Source organism: Kogia breviceps, chromosome 15 (genome assembly GCF_026419965.1).
Source record: "Kogia breviceps isolate mKogBre1 chromosome 15, mKogBre1 haplotype 1, whole genome shotgun sequence".
In the NCBI taxonomy this organism is placed as follows: domain Eukaryota; kingdom Metazoa; phylum Chordata; class Mammalia; order Artiodactyla; family Physeteridae; genus Kogia; species Kogia breviceps.
Genome location: NC_081324.1, coordinates 62,519,154 through 62,541,849, shown reverse-complemented (window position 1 = coordinate 62,541,849; position 22,696 = coordinate 62,519,154). Strand labels below are relative to the sequence as shown.

Sequence of the window (22,696 nt, the reverse complement as noted above, 5' to 3'; positions counted from 1 at the left end):
GACCCAGGTTCGATCCCTGGTCAGAGAACAACATCCCACATGCTGCAACTAAGAGTTTGCATGCTGCAACTAAAGATCCCAAGTGCCGCAACTAGAGATCCCACATGCTGCAAGGAAGATCCCACATGCAGCAACAACAAAGACCAGGCACAGTCAAATAAATTTTTTTTTTTTTTTTTTTTTTTTTTTGCGATACGCGGGCCTCTCACTGTTGTGGCCTCTCCCGTTGCGGAGCACAGGCTCCGGACGTGCAGGCTCAGCGGCCATGGCTCATGGGCCCAGCCACTCCGCGGCATGTGGGATCTTCCCGGACCGGGGCACGAACCTGTGTCCCCTGCATCGGCAGGCGGATTCTCAACCACTGCGCCACCAGGGAAGCCCGAAATAAATTTTAAAAAATAAAAATAGGTCTCTGTCTACACTTGGACAGTGTAACTCAGCAAAACTTGAGAGTTAGGAAATGTGAGAAGGGAAAAAATAAAAGCAATCCAAAGGTCTCTGAGGAAGTGGGGTTTCAGGAGGAGGCAATGAAAGTACCTGAAATCCCACAGACTACTTCCTGATAACGAAGGGGAACAAGGAGGCATCTGGCCAACACCATATTCATCAAGATGGTCAAAGAGCATCACCAACAGGAGACAAGTGGGCTGACAGGCCTCCCAATGGGACACAGTATACAACAATGCTTATGTTTACAGTCAATCTGTTCAAGGGGAAAATGTTCAATCTAATCAGGAGGAGGAAAACAGTCAGCTATATCTACCATATGGGTCATTTTACAAAACAACAGGCCTAGATTTTACAAAAAGTTTAATGACATGAAAGAACTCCAAGTCATGGCAACCAAATACAAGTATAATCCCTGATTAAAGCCTGGATCAAAAATAACAAAAGTAAAGGACATTTGGAGACAAGTGGATAAATTTGAATATAGATTGTATATTAATTTAAATCACAATATCAAAGTTAGATAAGAGAATTGTGATTACGTAGGAAAAAGTCCTTATTCACAGGAGGTAAATGCTGATGTATTAGGGTGAAATGTCATAATATCTGCAACTTACTTTTTTTTTTAAAAAAATTTATTTTATTTATTTAGTTTTGGTTGTGTTGGGTCCTTGTTGCTGTGCGTGGGCTTTCCCCAGCCGTGGCAAGCGAGGGCCACTTCCTGCCGCGGCGCACAGGCTTCTCACCCCGGTGCCCTCTCCCGTTGTGGAGCACGCGCTCCAGGCACACGGTCTTCAGCTGTTGTGGCACGCAGGCTCTAGAGCTCAGGCTCAGCAGCTGTGGCACATGGGCCCAGTTGCTCTGTGGCATGTGGGATCGTCCCGGACCAGGGCTTGAACCCATGTCCCCTGCATTGCCAGGACGACTCCCAACCACTGTGCCACCAGGGAAGCCCTGCAACTTACTTTAAAATGACTCAGTAAAAAAGTACTTATGGGGGCTTCCCTGGTGGCGCAGTGGTTGAGAATCCGCCTGCCAATGCAGGAGACACGGGTTCGTGCCCTGGTCCGGGAGGATCCCACGTGCCGCGGAGCGGCTGGGCCCGTGAGCCGTGGCCGCTGAGCCTGTGCGTCCGGAGCCTGTGCTCCGCAACGGGAGAGGCCACAGCAGTGAGAGGCCCGCATACCGCAAAAAAAAAAAAAAAAAAAAAAAAAAAAAAAAAAAAAAGTACTTATGGAGGGACAAAGAAAACACAAACACGGCAAAAAAAAAAAAAGTTCACAACTGGCTGATCTGGACAAGGGTATACAGATGTTTAGTGCACCATTCTTTTAATTTTTCTATAGGTGAGGGAAAGGTAAGCAGCAGCAGGAAAGGACAGGAAAGGTATTTCTCATCAGTTTGTATCTGGGGAAAACAGAGTCCAAAGAAAACCAAAAGCTTAAGTCTTATTAATATCCACAGAGTCCAGTAATGATTTTCTAATGTCAAATTTCTGAAAAACCATAAAGTTTGGAATATACCTGACTAGGATCATTTGCAGGTAACTTAAAATAATTTTCTGGAGATTCCTGTCCTTCTAGGCCTTCATACATCATTCCTGGAATTGCCAGTTGCTCAAAATAAGCCTCCAAATGATCATCATAAAACTCTTCATCATCGATATCATCATCTAATTGGTAAAATGGAGGAGAAAATAGGACAGGCTTTAAAGCAGTGACTGAACTGTAAATTATAATCAAAAAGGTTGATAAAACATACGGGTCAACAGTCTATGTGATTTTGTCTTAACATTTGACATAAAAAAAAACCATTGTAATTTCAGTCTATAAGTCATCATGAGCATCCAAATATAAAATCCTTTATATAAATATAAATCCTAATATTTAACCTTCTTTGAGAAGACAGCACAGAAGCAAGTCCTGGCATACATCAAAAGTTAGAACATAGTAAGTGTGGCAATGGAAAAGGGCAGATTATTCAGAAAGTACTGTGGCAAGTGAGTTAACTGTCAAAAAAGAAAAGATAACCCTGCCATAGAAGTAAAACCAAATTCCAGGTGAATTAATGATTAATTGTAAAATGAAACCTCAAACAGTATCTGATCTTGAAAATGAAGAAACAAAAAAAAGATATAACAAAGCTGAATACTCACAGATATGATAAAAATTTTTTCCACCTTCACTAAAACCAGAAAGTTGCAAATAGACAAATAAAACAATAATGGTAGTGCTTTTCATTGTTCTAACACCCAGCCGGGCAAGGGAGAATAAAACTAGAACACTCAATCACTTATAATGGTACTGTAAGCCTTTTCAAGAGGATAATTTTCCAATCACCTCTGAGAATCTAGCCTACTAAAACAAGGATCTGCATAAATTCAGGTCAACAATTCCTCATCAACAATTCCATAATCTAAAAATACCTAAAAACTAGCAGTAAAACCTGCCCTGATTTTATAGCTTCTATCTATACCACTTGGCTCACCAGCCTGGCCTTCAAAGCCATGGGTAATTTGGTCTCTGCCTATTTTCTGGGTTTATTCCCCAATTCATAGTCCTACAGGTGCTATAAACCTGCCACACAAAAGCACTGGCTATTCTCCAAACATGGTCTATATGCCCTCACCTTAGTGCCTTTGCTGAAGCTGTTCCTGCTTTTTGAATGTACTTCTCTTCTGGTATCTACATTAGGGCCTATCACAGGCCTCCTTTTCAAGGAAGAAGAATCGCATCCTCTTTCAATAAAGCCTCACAGATACCTTCCTCAGTCAGAATTAACTTGTCACCCTCCTATGACTCCCATACAACTTGTACCGTTGAGATACACTTCACACAATCGGAGGTCAACTATGCATCTCTCTTGCCACGTGCAGTCCTTTCAGAGAACAAGGGCTAAATATTTCATTGTCCCCTAATTTCTTAACACAGTGCTTTATACTTTATACCTTAATGATACTCAACTGAGGGATAAGCATAATCCTATCAGGATTGCTATAGAGAAATAAGTTTAAAATCCCATCACTTAACACAAGTGGCCACTTGAGTGCTCGTAAGTAAGAGGTAAAGAAGGCAGAGAAACAAAAAGGTGCATAATAACTACGGCAACAAAGCAGCAGAGATACAACAAAGCAGCAGAGATACGTGGAGTGGCAAGGTCAGGACAAGGAAAACACCAGTTGAGTTTTGTGATGCTACCAGAAGAATCTTCCAAGCTGGCAAGTGACATCAGTTTCTCATTTTCTAGGAAACTAGTATGGCTTAAGTCATTGTTTGGATTCCTCTCTTCAAAATGTTTTCCAGCATCAGGAACAACAACCTATAAGAAATAAAACTGCAATGAGAGCAGCACACTCACTACTGTGAAGACCACAGCACAGGCTGCAGAAAGGTCCATCAATGTGCTCAAGGTCTGTGGTTCACAGTTCAGGCAATGAAGGGCTAGCTGTTTTACACATATTAATAACTTTCTTCCTGCCCCCATGCCACCCCTCTCCCCTGACCCACCCAATGAGACATCCTTAAAGTTCAAGGTTTCACAATGTGCACACGCTCAAAGGACCTGGTAATACAGTTCGTGTACTAACACACAAATGAAGTGGGGCAGCTCGAGGCCTGGACAGGAGGTGCAGGTAACAGCAAAGCTGAACTCTGCAGCCCACCCTGGACAGTGGACGTCCCTGCTCCAACTAGGGGCTACAAGGCACATGGCAGTTTGCTAGGACACTTCAAGGCCCAGAATAAAATGTGAAGTTCCTCAAGTGTCAATCTTATTTCACCATCATATTAAATATATATCAAATAATACCATCTCAAGAATTAGACTGCAAAATGCATGCTAACATTTTGGGAAAAAACACGGGCTCTCAACCCATTTACACACTTGTAGAGCACAGTGCTGAGTTATGCACTCAGTTTGGACAATGAGACCTTCGCTGCCATGGCTGCCAGGACAGCTCACGCTAAACCCAAGGCCAATGCAGTGGTGGCCCCACTGGTCTAGGTTTTCTAGTGTATTTTCCCCCTGCTCTTACTTCTTCACGTTTTGTATCAAGTATCTCATGTGTCTATACTTGTCTTCCCGCTTTCTAGTTTTATGGTCCTTCTCTTTGTTATCAATGATTTCTAATACTTTTAGGAAGTTAATTCTTCAACCATCCTAAGGAAATAAAATTACCTATCACAGGAAAAGTTATGATCTCCCTCTTAGAAACCATTTTTCTGTGTTCAAGAAATCAAGCCTTCTGACTGAATTTCAATTTGACCACACCTGAAGTTCCTCTAAAAAGCATCACTCACATATATAAGTTACTAGTGGTTACATAGAGGGAGGAAGTGTACAGAGCAGGGGGTCAACAAACGTTCTCTGCAAAGGGCCAAATAGTAAACATTTCAGGGTCTGCTAGCCATGCAGTCTCTATCACAACTTCTCAACTCAGCTGTTGTGGCACAAAAGCAGCCATAAACAATACAGAAACAAATGGACACGGCTACTTTCCGATAAAACTTTACAAAAACAGGCAGCCGGTTGGATGTGGGCAATGAGCTAGAGTGTGCCAACCCCTAGCACACGGAAACAACTCTTACTTTAGACCTCTTTTAATCATTTTACAAAATTAATGTTAAAAATTCTTATGAAAGTAAAATAAAATAAAAATTGTATTTCCTTTTTGTAAGTTTTAAAAGGATCAATACTTGGTTCATACTTTATAAACAACTCTCATAAATATGAGATGGTTTATGTTGAACACAAACTGCTTATCTGCTCAGTGCCTGTCCTCTGAGGAGCCCGTCTCTTTTCACTTCATGTGGTCCGGGGGGTTGGGTGGGGGTGGTTTCAGTCACATCCCTCTATCTGTGCACATATATGCACTGATGCACATGCACGCACATGCACACACACACACAGAAGTGGATGTAGGGTCCAGCCTCATAAATCAGAGTTTTATCCCAACCCACCCCTTGGCACAGTGATTTACAGAGGGGAGGACGGACCCAAGTGAGCTCATTAGAATTGTGCTTTTAAAAAAAAAATTTACCCTAAAAGAAAGATCATGTTCTTGTTTTTTGACCACGAACACTTGGGTTGCCTACAAATGAATTCAGCTTCCCTATCATTCAACAGATTATCAAGTACCAGCTATGTGCTGGACACTCAGGATGCAATACACGAAACAAAGAGAAACCCTCACCCCACAGAATGAACATTCCAGAGGAGCCGGCGTGGAGTGAAGCAGAGCAGAGGTACAGACAGCCCTGGAGACACAGGAAGCCCCAGACCAGCCCTACTATCAGCTTCCCAGTTACTCGTAGCAATAAGGTGGATTTCTGCTATTTAAAAGTAGAAGACTTCTAGCTAATATTAATACTACTTAGCATTCATATTTGTGAAATAGGTACTTTCACTCTCCTAATACTAGAAATTGATAACATATAAAAGATTACCTTGTTCTCCTTATTCATCCAGGATCGTGAACAAAAATCAACAGGCGAGTCTGTTAAAGTAAACAAAAACAAAAACTAAGACCAATTATTAATATTTTATCAACTAAATACCCAGTAACACTCAAAAATAGTAAATTAATGAACTATACATTTTTTCCCTTTAAATAGAATAGGAGCCCATCAGTGGTCAGTTAAATTAAAAACCTGTTAGGGTGGGGAAGCTTAAAAAATTATACATATGCCAAAAACACCTGAATAGCAATCTAACAAGGCTTTAAAGCTAACTTCTGCTTTACAGAGGATGTGGGGAAGAGAGAAGAAAAATGACACCACGAGTGATCAAACAGACAATGCCAAACAGCACGACAGCTCCAGAATGACAGACCTAAGAGATACCAAAACAGATGGAGCAAAATACAATGGAACCTTCCTTGGACCCCAATCCAAGCAAACCAACCAAGATAATTAGTAAACTGAATATGGACCAGAGTACTATATGATAATAACAGAATTATGTTGATTAACAGTATTAACATCACTATGGTTATGTAGAAAAATGCCTGTATTTTTAGAGATGCAAGCTAAAAAAATGTAGGAATAAAATGATGTCTAGAATTTTTTTATATCAGGAAAAAAGGTAATTGAAAAACAGAAAAGATTAAGCAAGTGTGACAAAATCTTATACTAACTGAAATTGTGAGAGGGGTATATGGGGAGGTTTTTTTAACTGATATAAAACTTATATACCATAAAATCACCCTTTTGAAGTATACAATTCAGTGGTTTTTAGTATATTTACAAAGTTGTTCAACCATTATCACTAATTCCACAATATTTTCATCATACTAGAAAGAAATCCTGTACCCGTAAGCAGTTACTCCCCATTCTCCCTGCCCCCCAAGCCCTAGCACCACTAATCTACTTTGTCTCAGTGGAGTGCCTGCTCTGTACCTACAGATTCACCTCTGGATAAATGGAGTCACAGCATATGGCCTTCTGAGTCTGTCTTCTTTCACTCAGCATGCTTTCAAGGGTCATCCTATTACAACACGTACCAGTACTTCACTCCTTTTTAAGGATAAACAACATTCCACTGTATGGACATATTCCATTTTATTTATCCATACATCAGCTGATGGCGATCTGAGTGGTCTCCACTTTCTGGCTACTCTAATGCTACTATGAACATTCATGTACACAAGTTTTAGTGTTGACACCCGTTTTCATTTCTCTTAGGTATATGCCTAGGACTGGACTTGCTGGGTCATAGGGTAATGCTACATTTAATGTTTTGAGGAACTGTCAAACTATCTTCCACAGCAGCAGCAGCATCTTACATCCCGACGAGCAATGGATGAGCGTCGCAGTTTCCAACCAATACTTGCTATTTCCCATCTTCTTGATTCTAGTAATTCCAGTGGGTGTGAATTGATCTCTCCTGGTTTTGAATTTCCCTGATGATTACAGCTGTTGAGCATCTTCTCATGTGTCTACTGGCCATCTGTACAACTTTTTTTTTTTTCTGCAGTACGCAGGCCTCTCACTGTTGTGGCCTCTCCCGTTGCGGAGCACAGGCTCCAGACGCACAGGCTCAGCGGCCATGGCTCACAGGCCCAGCCACTCTGCGGCATGTGGGATCTTCCTGGACCGGGGCACGAACCCATGTCCCCTGCATCGGCAGGCAGGCTCTCAACCACTGTACCAACCAGGGAAGCCCTGTACAACTTCTTTATAGAAATGTGTACTGAAAAGCCTCTGCCATTTACAGTACTGGGTTATTTGTCTTTTTCCTGAGCTATAACACTTCTCTACATATTCTGGATGCTGGTCCCTGATCATATACATATGATACATATGATTTACAAACATATTCTCCCATCTTTGGGTTGTCTTTTCACTGTCTCAAAAGTGTCTATTGAAGCACAGAAGTTTTCAATTTTGAATAAGACCAATTTGTCTTACTTTCATTTCTTGTGTGAGGAGTTAATCTAGTCTACTTTCATATATATATGACATTTTTCATCAAGAGAAATACAAACATCCCCTAAAAATTTTAACTTAGGAACAAAAATGACTGCTGACAAGAATACAAATTAATTGGTAAGGGAAATGTGACAGGTGTATTAGAAACAGCCTCCTTGTCTTGAACATGAAGTGTGCTGTGACCATCAGACAGCATGGTTTCCACAGGAAAGGAGATTTCAGCTTAATCAGTGTGGATAATTAAGAGATTGATTAAGAGTTCCTTTCCTATAAAAGTATTATAAACATGGTATTAATAGGTAAGTGCCAAACCAAAGCATTTTCAGTTTATAATATCATAGTTTAAGATAAACACTGGTCCAAAGACAAAAAAATAAGAAAGGAGATTAAAACTGTATGATATCACTTATATGTGGAATCTAAAAAATACAACTAATGAATATAGCAAAAAAGAAGCAGACTCACAGACAGAGAATAAAATAGTGGTTACCAGTGGGGAGAGAGGAGGGGGAGGGGCATTACAGGAGTAAGGGATTAAGAGGAACAAACTATTAGGTATAAAATAAGCTACAAAAATATGTTGTACAACATGGGGAATATAGCCAATATTTATAATATTTTATAATAAATGGAGTATAACCTTTAAAAATTGTGAATCACCATACTACACACCTGTAACTTCTGGAATTATGTACATCAACTATACTTCAATTAAAAAAAGATTTTTAAAAAGGAAATTAAAATATATACATTAAGGAATGATTTCTAATAGTTCAGTACCTTGCTCCTGCTCCAGTGGTGAAATCCCATCAGAAGGTTCTTGGTTCTGAAAGGGTTTTGCAGCTCTAACGTGCTCCTCTTCCGTTCTTTCTCTATCACTTTGAAAAGTTGACTCTTTGAGGACAGCACCCGACAAATGTCGACCTTCTGTCTGATTCTTTCTCTTAGAGATAGAACTTTTAAATTAGGGAACAGAATAATAATGAAATATTAGTTATCTTAGGTGTAAATATCCATTAATTAGTTATTTCTTAAAAAGAAAAAATGGATACAGTGAAAAGAAACATTTCTGGGACCAGCCAGACGTTCTGGGGACGATACCATCATTTTGGGTCCAGTGATTTACATCTACCGAAGTCAAATATATTGCTACTCTGCCTCTCAAGTGATAAGAGGCAGAGTTTTCTTCTTTCCCAACTAAGTATCTGTGAATCCACCACATCTAGAGAAAAGCTCAGGCTTTTCAAGAAACAAGACAGACTTAAAGGATACTGTATATTTGCCAAATAGCTACTGCTCAGAACTACAAACGCTTTGAAGCTGTACTTTAGCCCCTGTCACTGTTCCATCATCATCTTCCATTTCCCTCTGTTGTTTCTATGGATGGAAAGATTCTTCCTTAAAGGCAACTTTCCACCCAACCTATTGCAAAAGCTCTTGGGTCTGTCCCCGCTCACCACAGCCATTTCACCAGCAAATGGAACTTCAGGAAAAAGCTGCTAAATGCAACAAATTCATCATGTGACAAACCCAGGGCCAGACTTAAATCTGGCCAGGATGAATGAAATGAAAATGGTTCTTTCACAGACTCCAAGCCCTAACTCTCTGCCCCTGAGGCAAACTCTAACTTTCCTCCCAGCTTTTCCACCTCTATTGCGGCTGTAATACACAGAGAGCCAATCACTTAATCCAAAGGTGCATACGCAGGCAGGTATAGGAAAGCTTCACGCCAATCAAACAGACGTAAGTAAAACAGAGGGCAGAGGGGACTTCCCTGGTGGTGCAGTGGTTAAGAATCCGCCTGCCAATGCAGGGGACAAAGGTTCGAGCCTGGGTCCGGGAAGATCCCACATGCCGCACAATAACTAAGCCCATGTGCCATAACTACTGAGCCTGTGCTCTAGAGCTCGTGAGCCACAACTACTGAACCCGTGTGCCACAACTACTGAGACTGTGCTATAGCGCCTGCGAGCCACAACTACTGAGCCCGTGTGCCTACAGCCCGTGCTCCGCAATAACAAAAGCCACTACAATGAGAAGCCCGCACACTGCAATGAAGAGTAGCCCCTGCTCACCTCGACTAGAGGAAGCCCGTGCAAAGCAACTGAAGACCCGACGCATCCAAAAATAGAATAAATTTATTTAAAACAAACAAACAAACAAACAAAAGCCAGGGGTGGGTGGAAAGGCTATAAATGGATACAAAGTCACGTGGTAGAGAAAACAGAAAAAGAGGTGGGGGGGGTGGTACACAGCAAAGGAAACCACAGGATGAAAAGGCAGCCTACTGAATGGGAGAAGATATCTGTCAGTCATATACCTAATAAGGTGCTAACTCCCAAAATATACAAAGAACTCATACAACTCAATAGCAAAAACACAAACAACCTGATTAAAAAATGGGCTAAAGACCTGAATAGACATTTTTCCAAAGACATAGAGCTGGCCAACAGGTACATGAAAAGATGCTCAACATTGCTAACCAGGGAAATGCAAATCAAAACCACAATGAGGGACTTCCCTGGTGGCACACTGGTTAAGAATCCGCCTGCCAATGCAGGGAACACGAGTTTGAGCCCTGGTCCAGGAAGATCCCACATGCTGCGGAGCAACTAAGCCCGTGAGCCACAACTACTGAGCCTGTGCTCTAGAGCCCGTGCTCTGCAACAAGAGAAGCCACCAAAATAAGAAGCCTGCGTGCCACAACAAAGAGTAGCCCCCGCTTGCCGCAACTAGAGAAAAAGCCCGTGCACAGCAAAGAAGGACCAATGCAGCCAATAAATAAATAAATAAATAAAACCACAATGAGGTATCACCTCACACCTGTCAGAATGGCTGTCATCAAAAAGACAACAAACAGCAAGTGTTGATGAGGATGTGGAGAAAAGGGAACCCTCCTACCCTGTTGTGGGACTGTACATTGGTGCAGCTGCTGTAGAAAACAGCATGAAGGTTCCTCAAAAAATTAAATGTAGAACTACTATATGATACAGCAATTCCGTTCCTGGGTATTTATCCAAAAATGAAAACACTAACTGGAAAAGATATATGCACCTCTGTGTTCACTGGAGCACTATTTACAATTGCCAAGATATGGAACCAACCTAAGTGCCCATCAATGGATGAACAAAGAAAATATAGTGTGTGTGCGTGTGTGTGTATACACACACAATGGAATAGCACTAGGCCATAAAAAATGAAATCTTGTCATTCACAACAGATGAATCTAGAAAGTATTAAGCTTAGTGAAGTAAGTCAGACAGAGAAAGATAAGATACTGTACGACCTTGTTTATAAATGGAATCTAAAAACACACAAACAAAAAAACCAAGCTCATAGATACAGAGAGCAAACTGGTGGCTCCTAGAGGCTGGGGTGGGGGGAGAAATGAGTGAAGGGGTACAAAAAGTATAAACTTCCAGTTATAAAATAAGTTCCTGGGCTTCCCTGGTGGCGCAGTGGTTGAGAGTCCGCCTGCTGATGCAGGGGACACGGGTTCGTGCCCCGGTCCAGGAAGATCCCACGTGCTGTGGAGCGGCTAGGCCCGTGAGCCATGGCCGCTAAGCCTGGGCGTCCAGAGCCTGTGCTCTGCAACGGGAGAGGCCACAAGAGTGAGAGACCCGCGTACCACAAAAAAAAAAAAAAAAAAAAAAAAAAAAATCTACAAACAATAAATGCTGGAGAGGGTATGGAGAAAAGGGAATCCTCTTGCACTGTTGGTGGGAATGTAAATTGATACAGCCATTATGGAGAACAGTATGGAGGTTCCTTAAAAAAACTAAAAATAAAACTACCATATGACCCAGAAATCCCAATACTGGACATATACCCTGAGAAAACCATAATTCAAAAAGAGTCATGTACCACAATGTTCATTGCAGCTCTATTTAGAATAGCCAGGACACGGAAGCAACCTAAGTGTCCATCGACAGACAAATGGATAAAGATGTGGCACATATATACAATGGAATATTACTCAGCCGTAAAAAGCAACAAAATTGAGTTATTTGTAGTGAGGTGGATGGACCCAGAGTCTGTCATACAAGTGAAATAAGTTAGAAAGAGCAAAACACAATACTGTATGCTAACACATATATATGCAATCTTAAAAAAAAATGGTTCTAATGAACATAGGGGCAGGACAGGAATAAAGACACAGATGTAGAGACTGGACTTGAGGACATGGGGAGAGGGAAGGGTAAGCTGGGATGAAGTGAGAGAGTAGCACTGACATATATACACTACCAAATGTAAAACAGATAGCTAGTAGAAAGCAGCTGCATGGCACAGGGAGATCAGCTTGGTACTTTGCGACCTAGAGGGGTGGGATAAGGAGGGTGGGAGAGAGATGCAAGAGGGAGGGGATATGGGGATATACATATGCATATAGCTGATTCATTTTGTTACACAGCAGACACTAACACAACACTGTAAAGCAATTATACTCCAATAAAGATGTTAAAAATAAATAAAGAAATAAATAAAACGAAAACAAAAAAACACATTGAGAAGATGAATATACAGAGTTAACAACTTTAACATATAGAAAGTGCTTATATCTAAATGTCAAGAGGCAATTCACAAAAAAAATATAGGTAATGAATAAACATTAAATTATGTTCAATTCCATAAATACTCAATTATGAATTCAAACAGAATACTTTAAGACTGCCTGTAATACCGCCATCAAGACATAACCACCATTTACATTTTGGTGTAAAGCCTTCCAGACTTATCTTCTATTCACTTAGGCATGTGTATAAATTCTTTTACTTCTAAAATTGAGGATCAGGGGCTTCCCTGGTGGCATAGTGGTTAAGAATCTGCCTGTTAATGCAAGAGACATGGGTTTGAGCCCTGGTCGGGGAAGATCCCATATGCTGCAGAGCAACTAAGCCCGTGTGCCACAACTACTGAGCCTATGCTTTAGAGCCCGCAAGCCACAACTACTGAAGTCCGCGCACCTAGAGCCCACGCTCCGCAACAAGAGAAGCCACCACAATGAGAAGCCCGTGCACCACAATGAAGAGTAGCCCCCACTCGCTGAAACTAAAGAAAGCCCAGCAACAAGGACCCAACGAAGGAAGGGCGGGAGAGAGGGAGGGAGGGAGGGGGGAGGGAGGAGGGAGGAGGGAGGAAGGGAGGAAGGGAGGAAGGGAGGAAGGGAGGAAGAAAGGAAGAAAGAAAGAAAAGGAATAAATAAATAAATAAATTAATTAATTTAAAATTGAGGATCAAAAATAACACCACCAAATGTCAGGGAAGGCTCAGAGAGGCAGGCATTCTCATGCACATCTAATGGGAATGTAAACTGGTACAAATCTTCCAAGAGCAATGTGGTAATCCGCAGTGGTCTTTAAAATTAAATATTCTTTTTGTTTGTTTGTTTTTTTGTTTTTTGCAGTACGCGTGCCTCTCATTGTTGTGGCCTCTTCCATTGCGGAGCACAGGCTCCGGATGCGCAGGCTCAACGGCCATGGCTCACGGGCCTAGCCGCTCCGCGGCATGTGAGATCTTCCCGGACCGGGGCACGAACCCGTGTCCCCTGCATTGGCAGGCGGATTCTCAACCACTGCGCCACCAGGGAAGCCCTAAAATTAAATATTCTTAACTTAGCTATTTTGATCCTAGGATTTTATCTGAATAAAATAACCTACTAGATGCAAAATGTATGTATAAATAAGGAAGTTCACTAAATTTACAATAGTAAAATTCCAATTATTAAGTGCCTAACATGGTGCAGCCATTAACATTATGATCCACACCTACATTAATTGTAATGGAAAAACGACACAATCATTAATTTTTAAGTTATAAACAGTATGTACAGTTTAATCCTATTATTGTTTAAAAAATTAATACATATGTACATGTACATGTGCGTAGAAAATAGTCTAGCAGACTAAAAAAGATAATCAGGGCTTCCTGATTATTCACTTCCTGATTATTCACTTTCCGGTATGCGGGCCTCTCCCGCATACGGGGGCGGGGGAGGATAATCAATGTCTCTTCTCCAGTTACTGGGATGACAGGCCTTTGTTGTCTGCCTTATAATTGCCTGTATTTTATAATTTTTGCAATGAGCATGTATTATTCTTGGAATCAGAAAAAGATTTTGAAAGACTAAAAATGTTTGCAATTAATATCATACAAAGAAAACTGTTAAAATTCTTACAAACGATAAGGGACACAATCACGACGTGTTCATTTCTCACAAGACTACGTGAGACTCACTCTTAACACAGTGAAAGCAAGATGAAGTAAGAACTCACTCATCATCCGGGAAGACAAGCTGTAACCTCTCTTTTGGTTCAGCTTCACTCTGGCTACTGGGAGACGACTCTGATGGAACTGAAAACTTCCCTTCCACTAAATAAGATGCCTGGACATCAGAATTCCTATACACAAAATTTTGTTTTGTTAATAATTAAATTATACACATGTAAAACTCACCATGACATAGGACTGTATGACTGTAAAACCAACCTCCAGGGGGTAAAAACAAATAGGATCCCCAATGTTCAAAACCATCACCTTTTGTGCAAAGCACTTGAAACCTGTGCAGCAGCAGAATGTGTGTATTAAACACGAGAGTTGTGGAAATCTTAAAGCTAAAAGTTTTTAAAGAGTTCATCCAACCCCTTCATTCCAAAGGTAAAGATGGTGCTCCATATAGAATGTTTAGGTTAGGAGGACGGGAGAGTGGTTAGATATTCAGGCATAGGTAAACTTTACACGTTACACAAGATGAGTGAACTATACACATCACATTTGGGGGTGCAGCTCAAATCACCAGCCACCAGGAGGCTGAACTAATACAAAGCCAATATACCACGGACAGAAAGACCATTGGTAGGCCAAAAGGTCACTGGCGTTCAATCCCAAACCTACCCACCCACCACTGATAAGGTGATAGAATAGGAAAGAGATAGTTTTATCTTTTATGTTGATTTTACATAAATGGTCATCTGCCTCAGATACAGATAAAGCTAAAGCTCAAGCTTGGCTGAAAAATTTCACAGAAGTATCAGTGTATAGCAGGCTTTAAGAATCTAAAAAAAATCATCTGTTCAAACAATTCTTACCTGTTATCAGTGCTGGATCTATTTCTAGCAAGCGTTGAAACAGCAACGGGCAAGCCAAGATTTGAAGAAAGAGTGACATTTTCCAAAATCTCACTATTACCACCAAGTAATGAATTGGTTAAAAAGCTTGGAAATGACTCATCAGCTATACCTTGAAAATCTTCCATCTCACTGCAACAATAAAAGTATTCTTATAAATCATATATTACCATAAAACTTTTTCAAACGACTAAGAGTACAAGTCCCATAAATCTTAGAAAACTGATAAAATCCTTTTTTTGGAACAGCTCTAAGAGGGGATACTATAGCTGAGAATATAAACATCAAACTATCTTCTTATAATTAACATAATAATGAAACAACAGCTTAATTTACTCTTGGATTTTGAATTTATCGAATAAAGAATCGAAGAAGGCACAACACTAATGGCATATACAGACAATTTCTGGACGTCATACAAGCTGGGCACACATTCTAGCAGGGAATAGAATAAATAGAACTAGCAAAATCTAGTCCCTGATTTCAAAGATTAAGGATGAATAAATGGTTTAAAAAGTGAGTCTAGGGACCTCCTTGATGGCGCAGTGGTTAAGAATTCAGCTGTCAATGCAGGGGACATGAGTTCAATCTCTGGCTGGGGAAGATCCCACATGCCTTGAAGCAACTAAGCACGCATGCCACAACTACTGAGCTCGAGTGCTGCAACTACTGAAGCCGCGTGCCTAGAGCCCGTGCTACACAACAAGAGAAGCCACTGCAATGAGAAGCCCTGCACCACAACGAAGAGTAGTCCCTGCTCGCCGAAACTAGAGAAAGCCCGCCAAGACCCAACGCAGCCAAAAAATTCAAACAAACAAACAAACAAATAAATAAAGTGAGTCTAGGGCATTCCCTGGCAGTCCAGTGGTTAGGACTCGGTGCTTTCACTGCTGAGAGCCCGAGTTCAATCCCTGGTCAGGGAACTAAGATCTCACAAGCTGTGCGGTGCAGCCAACAACACCAAAAAAAAAGTGAGTCTGTTCAAAGAAAAAATTTAAGTTACATAAAGCATATTTGGGGACTTCCCTGGTGGCACAATGGTTAAGAATCCGCCTGCCAACACAGGGGACAAGGGTTCGTTCCTGGTCCGGGAAGATTCCACATGCCGTGGAGCAACTAAGCCCGTGCGCCACAACTACTGAGCCTGCATGCCACAACTACTGAATCCTATGCACCTAGAGCCAGTGCTCCACAAGGAGAGAAGCCACCACAATGAAGAGTAGCCCCCACTTATGCAACTAGAGAAAGCCCACACGTAGCAAAGAAGACCCAACGCAGACAAAAATAAAAAAATAAAATAAAATAAAGTATATTTGGCACATGGACAAGGCAAAAATGGTAAAAGTGGCACACAAAGGCTAAGTCTGGAAAACACTGGCACAGTCTGTACTACTGATAGAGAACCTACAGTGCATGCTGGCCACTCATTCGATGGACCCTGATCTCAGAACTCAGGAGACGTTACTCAATTTCAAAAATATTTCAGAGTGCTTATCATGTAAGGGCTGTGTGGAATTCAGTGAAGAAAATAATTAAATCAGGAAAGACTCAAGAAATGAGAGGATATTGGCCCTATACCTTGAAGAATGAGCAGCACTTTTCCGGCAAAGTATGAGATAAGAGGCCTTTTAAAGGTGACAAATAAACATAGCAATGGTGGAAAAGAATTAAAATTTATTGCATACCTACTACCTTAACTCACTTATCCTCATTTTACAAAAGAAGAAACTCAGAGATTAAACTAGCTAAACTGACCCAAGGTTGTGCAATTAGTAAGATTCGCGCCCAGGTATGGCTCCAAACTCTGCTCTAAGTGCTAAGGGTGTGGTGGCCATAGCAGGTGCTCCACCATATTCGAGCAACGGGTGAGTAAAACCACGGGACCAGATCCTACAAGCCTTAAATGGTGTATTAGGAATTCTGGCCTGATCCCATCAGCTGAAAGGAGAGGAAGGGAGAGGGCTTAGCACCTGGACGGATACTCTAAGAGCTGCCACTACTGATGAGATGGACGACAATGCAGGACTGTGCTGGGGTCGGTGGCAAATCACTGACGTGTGAGTTTAGATATTATGGGCGGGCTAATTTACTCTACAAAGTAGGAAAAGCCTTAAGACCACTAGAAACCTACTAAACTTACTGGATCACAGATGAAGGATCCACACTCCTGGCAGAAGCCCAGCCCTCCCATTCCAACACCTGCCTCTCCTCCTCGACACCGTAGCATCTCTCGGGGCAGTCCTCCCCATGAGCACAAGAAGCCTTCCTCGACCTCAGCCCTGCTATCCCCCCACAGCTACCGCCAACTACATCCGCACTCCCTCCACCACCCAGACCTCCAATACAAGTCACTACCAGTCTCCAAGCTCCACCCCTCATCCAAGCCCACTCCCAGCTGGCTTCCGTCCCACAGCCCCACCAAGGGCTTGTCAACATCACCACTGATCTCCCTGTTGCCAAACCCATAACCCCATGGTCAATTTTCAGTCCTTCTCGTCTTGGACCTAACAGAATCGAATTCACACTCCTTCCTCACAGAAATACTTTCTTCACCTGATTTCCAAAGTACCGCTGTAGGCTCTTCCTCCTCCTTCTCTCCCGGACCTCCACACAGCGAGGGCTCCAGGGCTGGCTCCTGGGTCTCCTCCATCTACCCAGCCTCTCTGGATGAGTGCCCTCAGTTTGAAAGTTTTAAATCCCATATGAAACTAGTATCTCCAGCCTGGGTCTCTCCCCTGAACCTCAGATGTTCAACTACCTACCTGACATGTTCACTTAGGTATCTAACAAGCACCTAAAACATCAATCTTGATTCCATCTCACTGCAACCCCCTCAAGAAAAGCCTGCTCTTCTATCTTTCCCACAGAGAAAACGACAAGTCCATTCTCTAGCTGCTCAGACCAAACCGTCAGTGTGCAATCCCTCAGCAAATCCCAATGGCTACACCACAACCATATAACCAGAACCTGCCATTTCTCACGACTCCCAGTTGCTACTGCCATGGTCAAGCCACACCCTCTCCGACCGGGACCCTCCCTGAAAGAGCCTCTATCTTCCTCCCCAGACTACCCTCCACACACTCAGGTTACCCAGTCAAACAAGCCAAACACTCACTGCTTAGCTCAGAACACTCCACTGGCTTCCCATCTGACTGAGAAAGTCAGTCTTGCTGGCAACGGGGGACTGAGTAACTCTGACCTGTGACCTCCTGCTCCTCTCCCTTGCTCCCTCCACCCCAGCCACCCTGACCTCGCTGCCATCCCTGGAACCCACGGAGGCTCCTGCGCCTTCAATTCTTTCACGTCGCTGTGTAAATGTCCATTTTCCCACCAGCGTGTACAGTCAGGCTCAGCATGCCAATCTCCTTGCCCTGCTTCCTTTTTTCTGTAGTGCTATATAGTTCACCAGTTTAACTATTCCTCACCCCACGTTAGAATGTAAGTGCCATGAGCACAGGGACTTGACCTGTTTTACCAGTGAATTCCTATCTAGAGCAGTGCCTTGCACAGAGTAGACCCTCAATAAATTTGCTGAATGAATGAAGATTTTCAAACTGGGTCAAACCCAGCAAACTTATCACCAGCTATCACATAAGCACCCTCCTCTCAGACCACAGCCCAGTGTTTTCCATGTCTAACTATCTACATTTCCTCTTCTCGATTTCTACAAACACCTTCAAACTCTCCCACACCAGTACACAGGAGGTGGAAAACCTGTGCCCACCCTTCCTTTGCACCTCTGCACCACCTTCTCTTCACAGCCAAGCATCTCACCTGACAGCCTCCCCTTCCAAGTTAGGGACACCCAGGATCCTGACCTCAGCTCTGTCACACAGTGCACATCTTATACAGACAAATCTCAACTCAAATGCCTTCAGGAACACACATGGTCAGACAACAGGAAAATACAGACTCCACCTGAACCCATTTAAACACTTAGTAAAAACACTGTTGCCAATCAAAACACACCTAGTGGAGCCTATTCCTGAGGGCAAAACAGGTCTTGTCTAAAACAATCCCTGAGTCATTCTACATCTTTCTGACTCTACTACCATCCTACCCTACTGAAAAACTTCCTAACCAGTCTTCACAGTCCAATTCTTGCCACTCTACAATTAATTCTCCACATGGCAATCAAACGGATTGTAAACGATAAGCTAGGTACCATACTCCTCCTGAAAACTTCAGTGAGCCACCTCATCTGCACACCCCAGCCTCACTCACCACATAATGGCTTTTCTGTTCCTATAATACTCAAGCCCTTCCCCATCTCAGGGCCTAGAATACTCTTCTAGATGTCTGCACAGCTAGCTCCTTCCTGACATTCACCTCAGTTCAAAGCTCACCTTCTAAGAGGATTGATCCCTTATCATGAAGTCAAATGTTCCCCAGAGTCCATAGTCATTTTAATTTCTGCCAGCACTGATCACTGTCTGTTTTCGTATTTGTCTGTCTTTTTCCACTGAAAAGATTTCTCCCTAAGAGCAGAAACTTTGCCTATCATCCATCAATCTTTAAACTCCTGCACAGGGGACTTCCCTGGCGGTCCAGTGGCTAAGACTCTGCACTCCCAATGCAGGGGGCCCGGGTTCGATCCCTGGTCAGGGAACTAGATCCTGCATGCTGCAACTAAGACCCAGTGCAGCTAAATATATAAATAAATATTTTAAAAAATAAAATAAATTCCTACACAAGTCTTCCAAGCAGCCTCCTCACATCTAGTCTTGTAGTTATTACTAAGTTACTCATTCACTTACAAATATATATACCACATCAAAATGTATACCATCTCTTTAAGGGTTATCTCCACTTAGAAAGAATCAAATCCAAGAAAATCCAGATATTAAGCAAAAATCATTCATGCAACAATCATTATCAAAAACAAACAGTGAAAGACACTCTGCTTGGCTGTGTGAAGCAACAATAAATAAGGTGGCTCCCCTCAGAAAGCTGACAATCCCTACCCACTATGATACAGTGCTAAGTGCAGGAACAGAGCTTTGCTGTGGGTGCAACAGTAACACAATCCAGGGGAAGATTCCTCCAGATGTAATCTAACGCCCAGTCTCTCTTTTCCAGAACGGACTACACTTGTTCTAAGCCATCTATGGACATGCCACATTCCTAAAGCTTTCCTAGAAGGGAAGATGGCCTAACTTCCGTCCCTATTGCATTACCCAGCCCTCCTCCTGAACTAAAACGAAGACAATACAATATTATCTTTCCTTTTACTGCATTTGAACTAAGCAGCCAGCTTTGGGATTTCTCTTGGTATGTCCTTAAAGCAGTAACTTCAAAACATCCTGCTCGAGTTTACTGATATTTAATTGCTTTAATTTCATGCCTGGATACATAAAATATCATCTGCTGTAGTTGTCGACTGGAAGCCTACGTGCACAACTGAACACACTTACAAGTGTGAGCTGTGGGAAAAAGCCAAAATCAAACTTCCCCAACATTCTAAGATACGCTTTACCATTAGGTAGGCATCTAGCATAACAGTTTTCAAAGCTTACCGTAAACTCTGCCCTAAAAACTGGAATCCGGAGGAAAAGTTGACCTTGGAGCAGTAAAAACTCCAGTCGAATGACCTCAAAATGGTAACAGCGAGTGAAAGCAGTCATGAAAACAACTGTCCTCCAGGCGACGGTCTCGAAAGGGACCTCATGCTTCTGCGAACAAAGTCTGCCGTCGGGAGAAAACAAAAGCAAAGCGACTTCAAACACTGTCACCTTTCCCGTTTTTCCGTGAAACGACCCGCAAGAGGCCGGGAGCCAAGGGGACACGGCCGCACCCGCCGGTCAGCAGCGCGTCACCCCCGCCCGGCCCGGCCCGGCCCGCGAGCGGGGAGCGCCGCGTTGGGGAGACAGGGACCAGGCCCCGGACAAAAGACCCGAGTCCCGGAGACCCCGCTCTCACGTCAGCCAGACTCGCCCGCCCCGCCCGCCGCCCTTGGCCCCCCGGACGACCCCTCACCGAGGCCGCGACGCCGGCCGCGAGCCCCCAGCCAGCGGAACGTCTGCTGCAAAGAAGTCTGGTGTCCAGCGACTCCACCACTGCGCGTGCGCGCGTCCCCACACGGCGGCCGGCCGTACCGTGCGCCCCTCGGGTTTACGTCGTTTCGCGACACGGGCCGATGGGCGGGGACTCCAAGCCGGCTTTGGATTGGACGGCGCGAAGGGGCGAGCCCGCTGATTGGACGAGGGCGGGCATCCCGGATTTGAAGCGGGAAGCCGCGCCCGGCCCGGATGCGCCGCGCCTGGCGCCTCGCCCACTGCAGGACGCCACGCCCGTCTGACCTGGTGCTGCAGAGCGTTGGTGCTTAGACGAGCACAGACAACTACCTCAGGTGGACCTGGCATCTGACACACCCCGCGTTCGGAAGTGTTGGCACTGTCCCTACGGGAGCGGATACTGACGTGTGGTCACCTGCCGCACGTTTACACCGACAGTGCTGCGGTTAGGAAGTCATCCCCGGGGTCCGCGCTACACCAAGTCGCCCATGGGGCGCAGTAAGGTTGGTCCCGGTTGAAAAGGGGCGAGGAGATGAGACGGTGTGTCCCTAATTACCTTCCTCCATTTCCCGTTCTCCTTAGGCCACAAGTCCCATCACCAACGCCTGCTCACCACGCGGCTCTAACTACTGCTTTACTGAAACCACACCTTTCACTTTTCTTTATCTCAGAATTTCTTCCCTATAGTTCTCTTTAACAAAGTTAACTCCTTAACTGCATCCATTGAATAGCTGTTGAATGTTGACGAAGCACACTTGGGAGTTCAACAGTCCCTACTCCTCATTTTAGCCTGGTAGGAAAAGACATCTGCTTATCACTTAACTTTCTACCTCCTCCAAAATATTGCTCAACAATCATTCCTGGATGCCCTCTTCACTCTCTTCCTTTCTCTCTGCCTTTGGAAATGCTGCATCTCTCTGCAAAAAATAAACCACCCTGGCTTCCCTGGTGGCACAGTGGTTAAGAATCTGCCTGCCAATGCAGTGAACACGGGTTCGAGCCCTGGTCCAGGAAGATCCCACATGCCGCGGAGCAACTAAGCCCATGCGCCACAACTATTGAGCCTACGCTCTAGAGCCCACGAGCCACAACTACTGAAGCCAGCGCACCTAGAGCCTGTTCTCCGCAACAAGAGAAGCCAGCGCAAATGAGAAGCCTGCACACCGCCACGAAGAGTAGCATCTGCTCTGTGCAACTAGAGAAAAGCCCACGCGTAGCAACAAAGACCCAACGCAGCCAACAATAAATAAAACAAATTTTTTTAAAAAATGAATAAGACACCCACCCTTCCTTGATTCCATTTTATCATACAAAGACCATTCTGTCTCTCCTATCCTTAACTGCCTCCTTTCACACCTCATTGTCACTCATTCTGTTTCTGGCTTGGCCCTGAGTACTACTTCCACACTTGTTTTAGTTTATCAGGACTGGCCTCCTGTCAAACTCAGTGATGTCTCCGCAGTTCTCTTGACATCTCTTCTTGAAACCTTCCAGCCTTGGCATTTAACTACGCCTGTTCTACCTCTGTCCACACTCAATGAACAAAGATTAAATGGTGAAAAATCTCAATATTTTCTGAATCATGAAAAACAAATCATATCCTTAGCTCTAGAGCTGAAAGGATGCTATTTGAGTGTAATGAGCAACGCTCTGCCTACACCATGGCCACACACTGGCAGTGAAC

The 22,696-nt window shown here is 43.4% G+C and overlaps 1 protein-coding gene across 5 annotated transcripts in view; it reads right to left on the bottom strand.

Moving 5' to 3' along the window:
- The window catches only part of CEP192 (centrosomal protein 192), a 94,847-nt gene extending 73,777 nt beyond the window's left edge, over positions 1 to 21,070 (bottom strand). For all 5 annotated transcript variants that reach the window (XM_067015684.1, XM_067015685.1, XM_059039850.2 and 2 more), the window contains exons 1-8: positions 20,975 to 21,070; positions 20,515 to 20,683; positions 14,960 to 15,130; positions 14,147 to 14,272; positions 8,655 to 8,830; positions 5,892 to 5,941; positions 3,645 to 3,765; positions 1,971 to 2,119 (exon numbers count right to left, since the gene is read on the bottom strand). In XM_067015684.1, the coding sequence (XP_066871785.1) occupies positions 1,971 to 2,119; positions 3,645 to 3,765; positions 5,892 to 5,941; positions 8,655 to 8,830; positions 14,147 to 14,272; positions 14,960 to 15,126 (789 nt within the window). In that variant the 5' untranslated portion in view covers positions 15,127 to 15,130; positions 20,515 to 20,683; positions 20,975 to 21,070. The remainder of the gene's footprint in view (positions 1 to 1,970; positions 2,120 to 3,644; positions 3,766 to 5,891; positions 5,942 to 8,654; positions 8,831 to 14,146; positions 14,273 to 14,959; positions 15,131 to 20,514; positions 20,684 to 20,974) is intronic.
- Between the last annotated feature and the right edge of the window lie 1,626 nt (positions 21,071 to 22,696).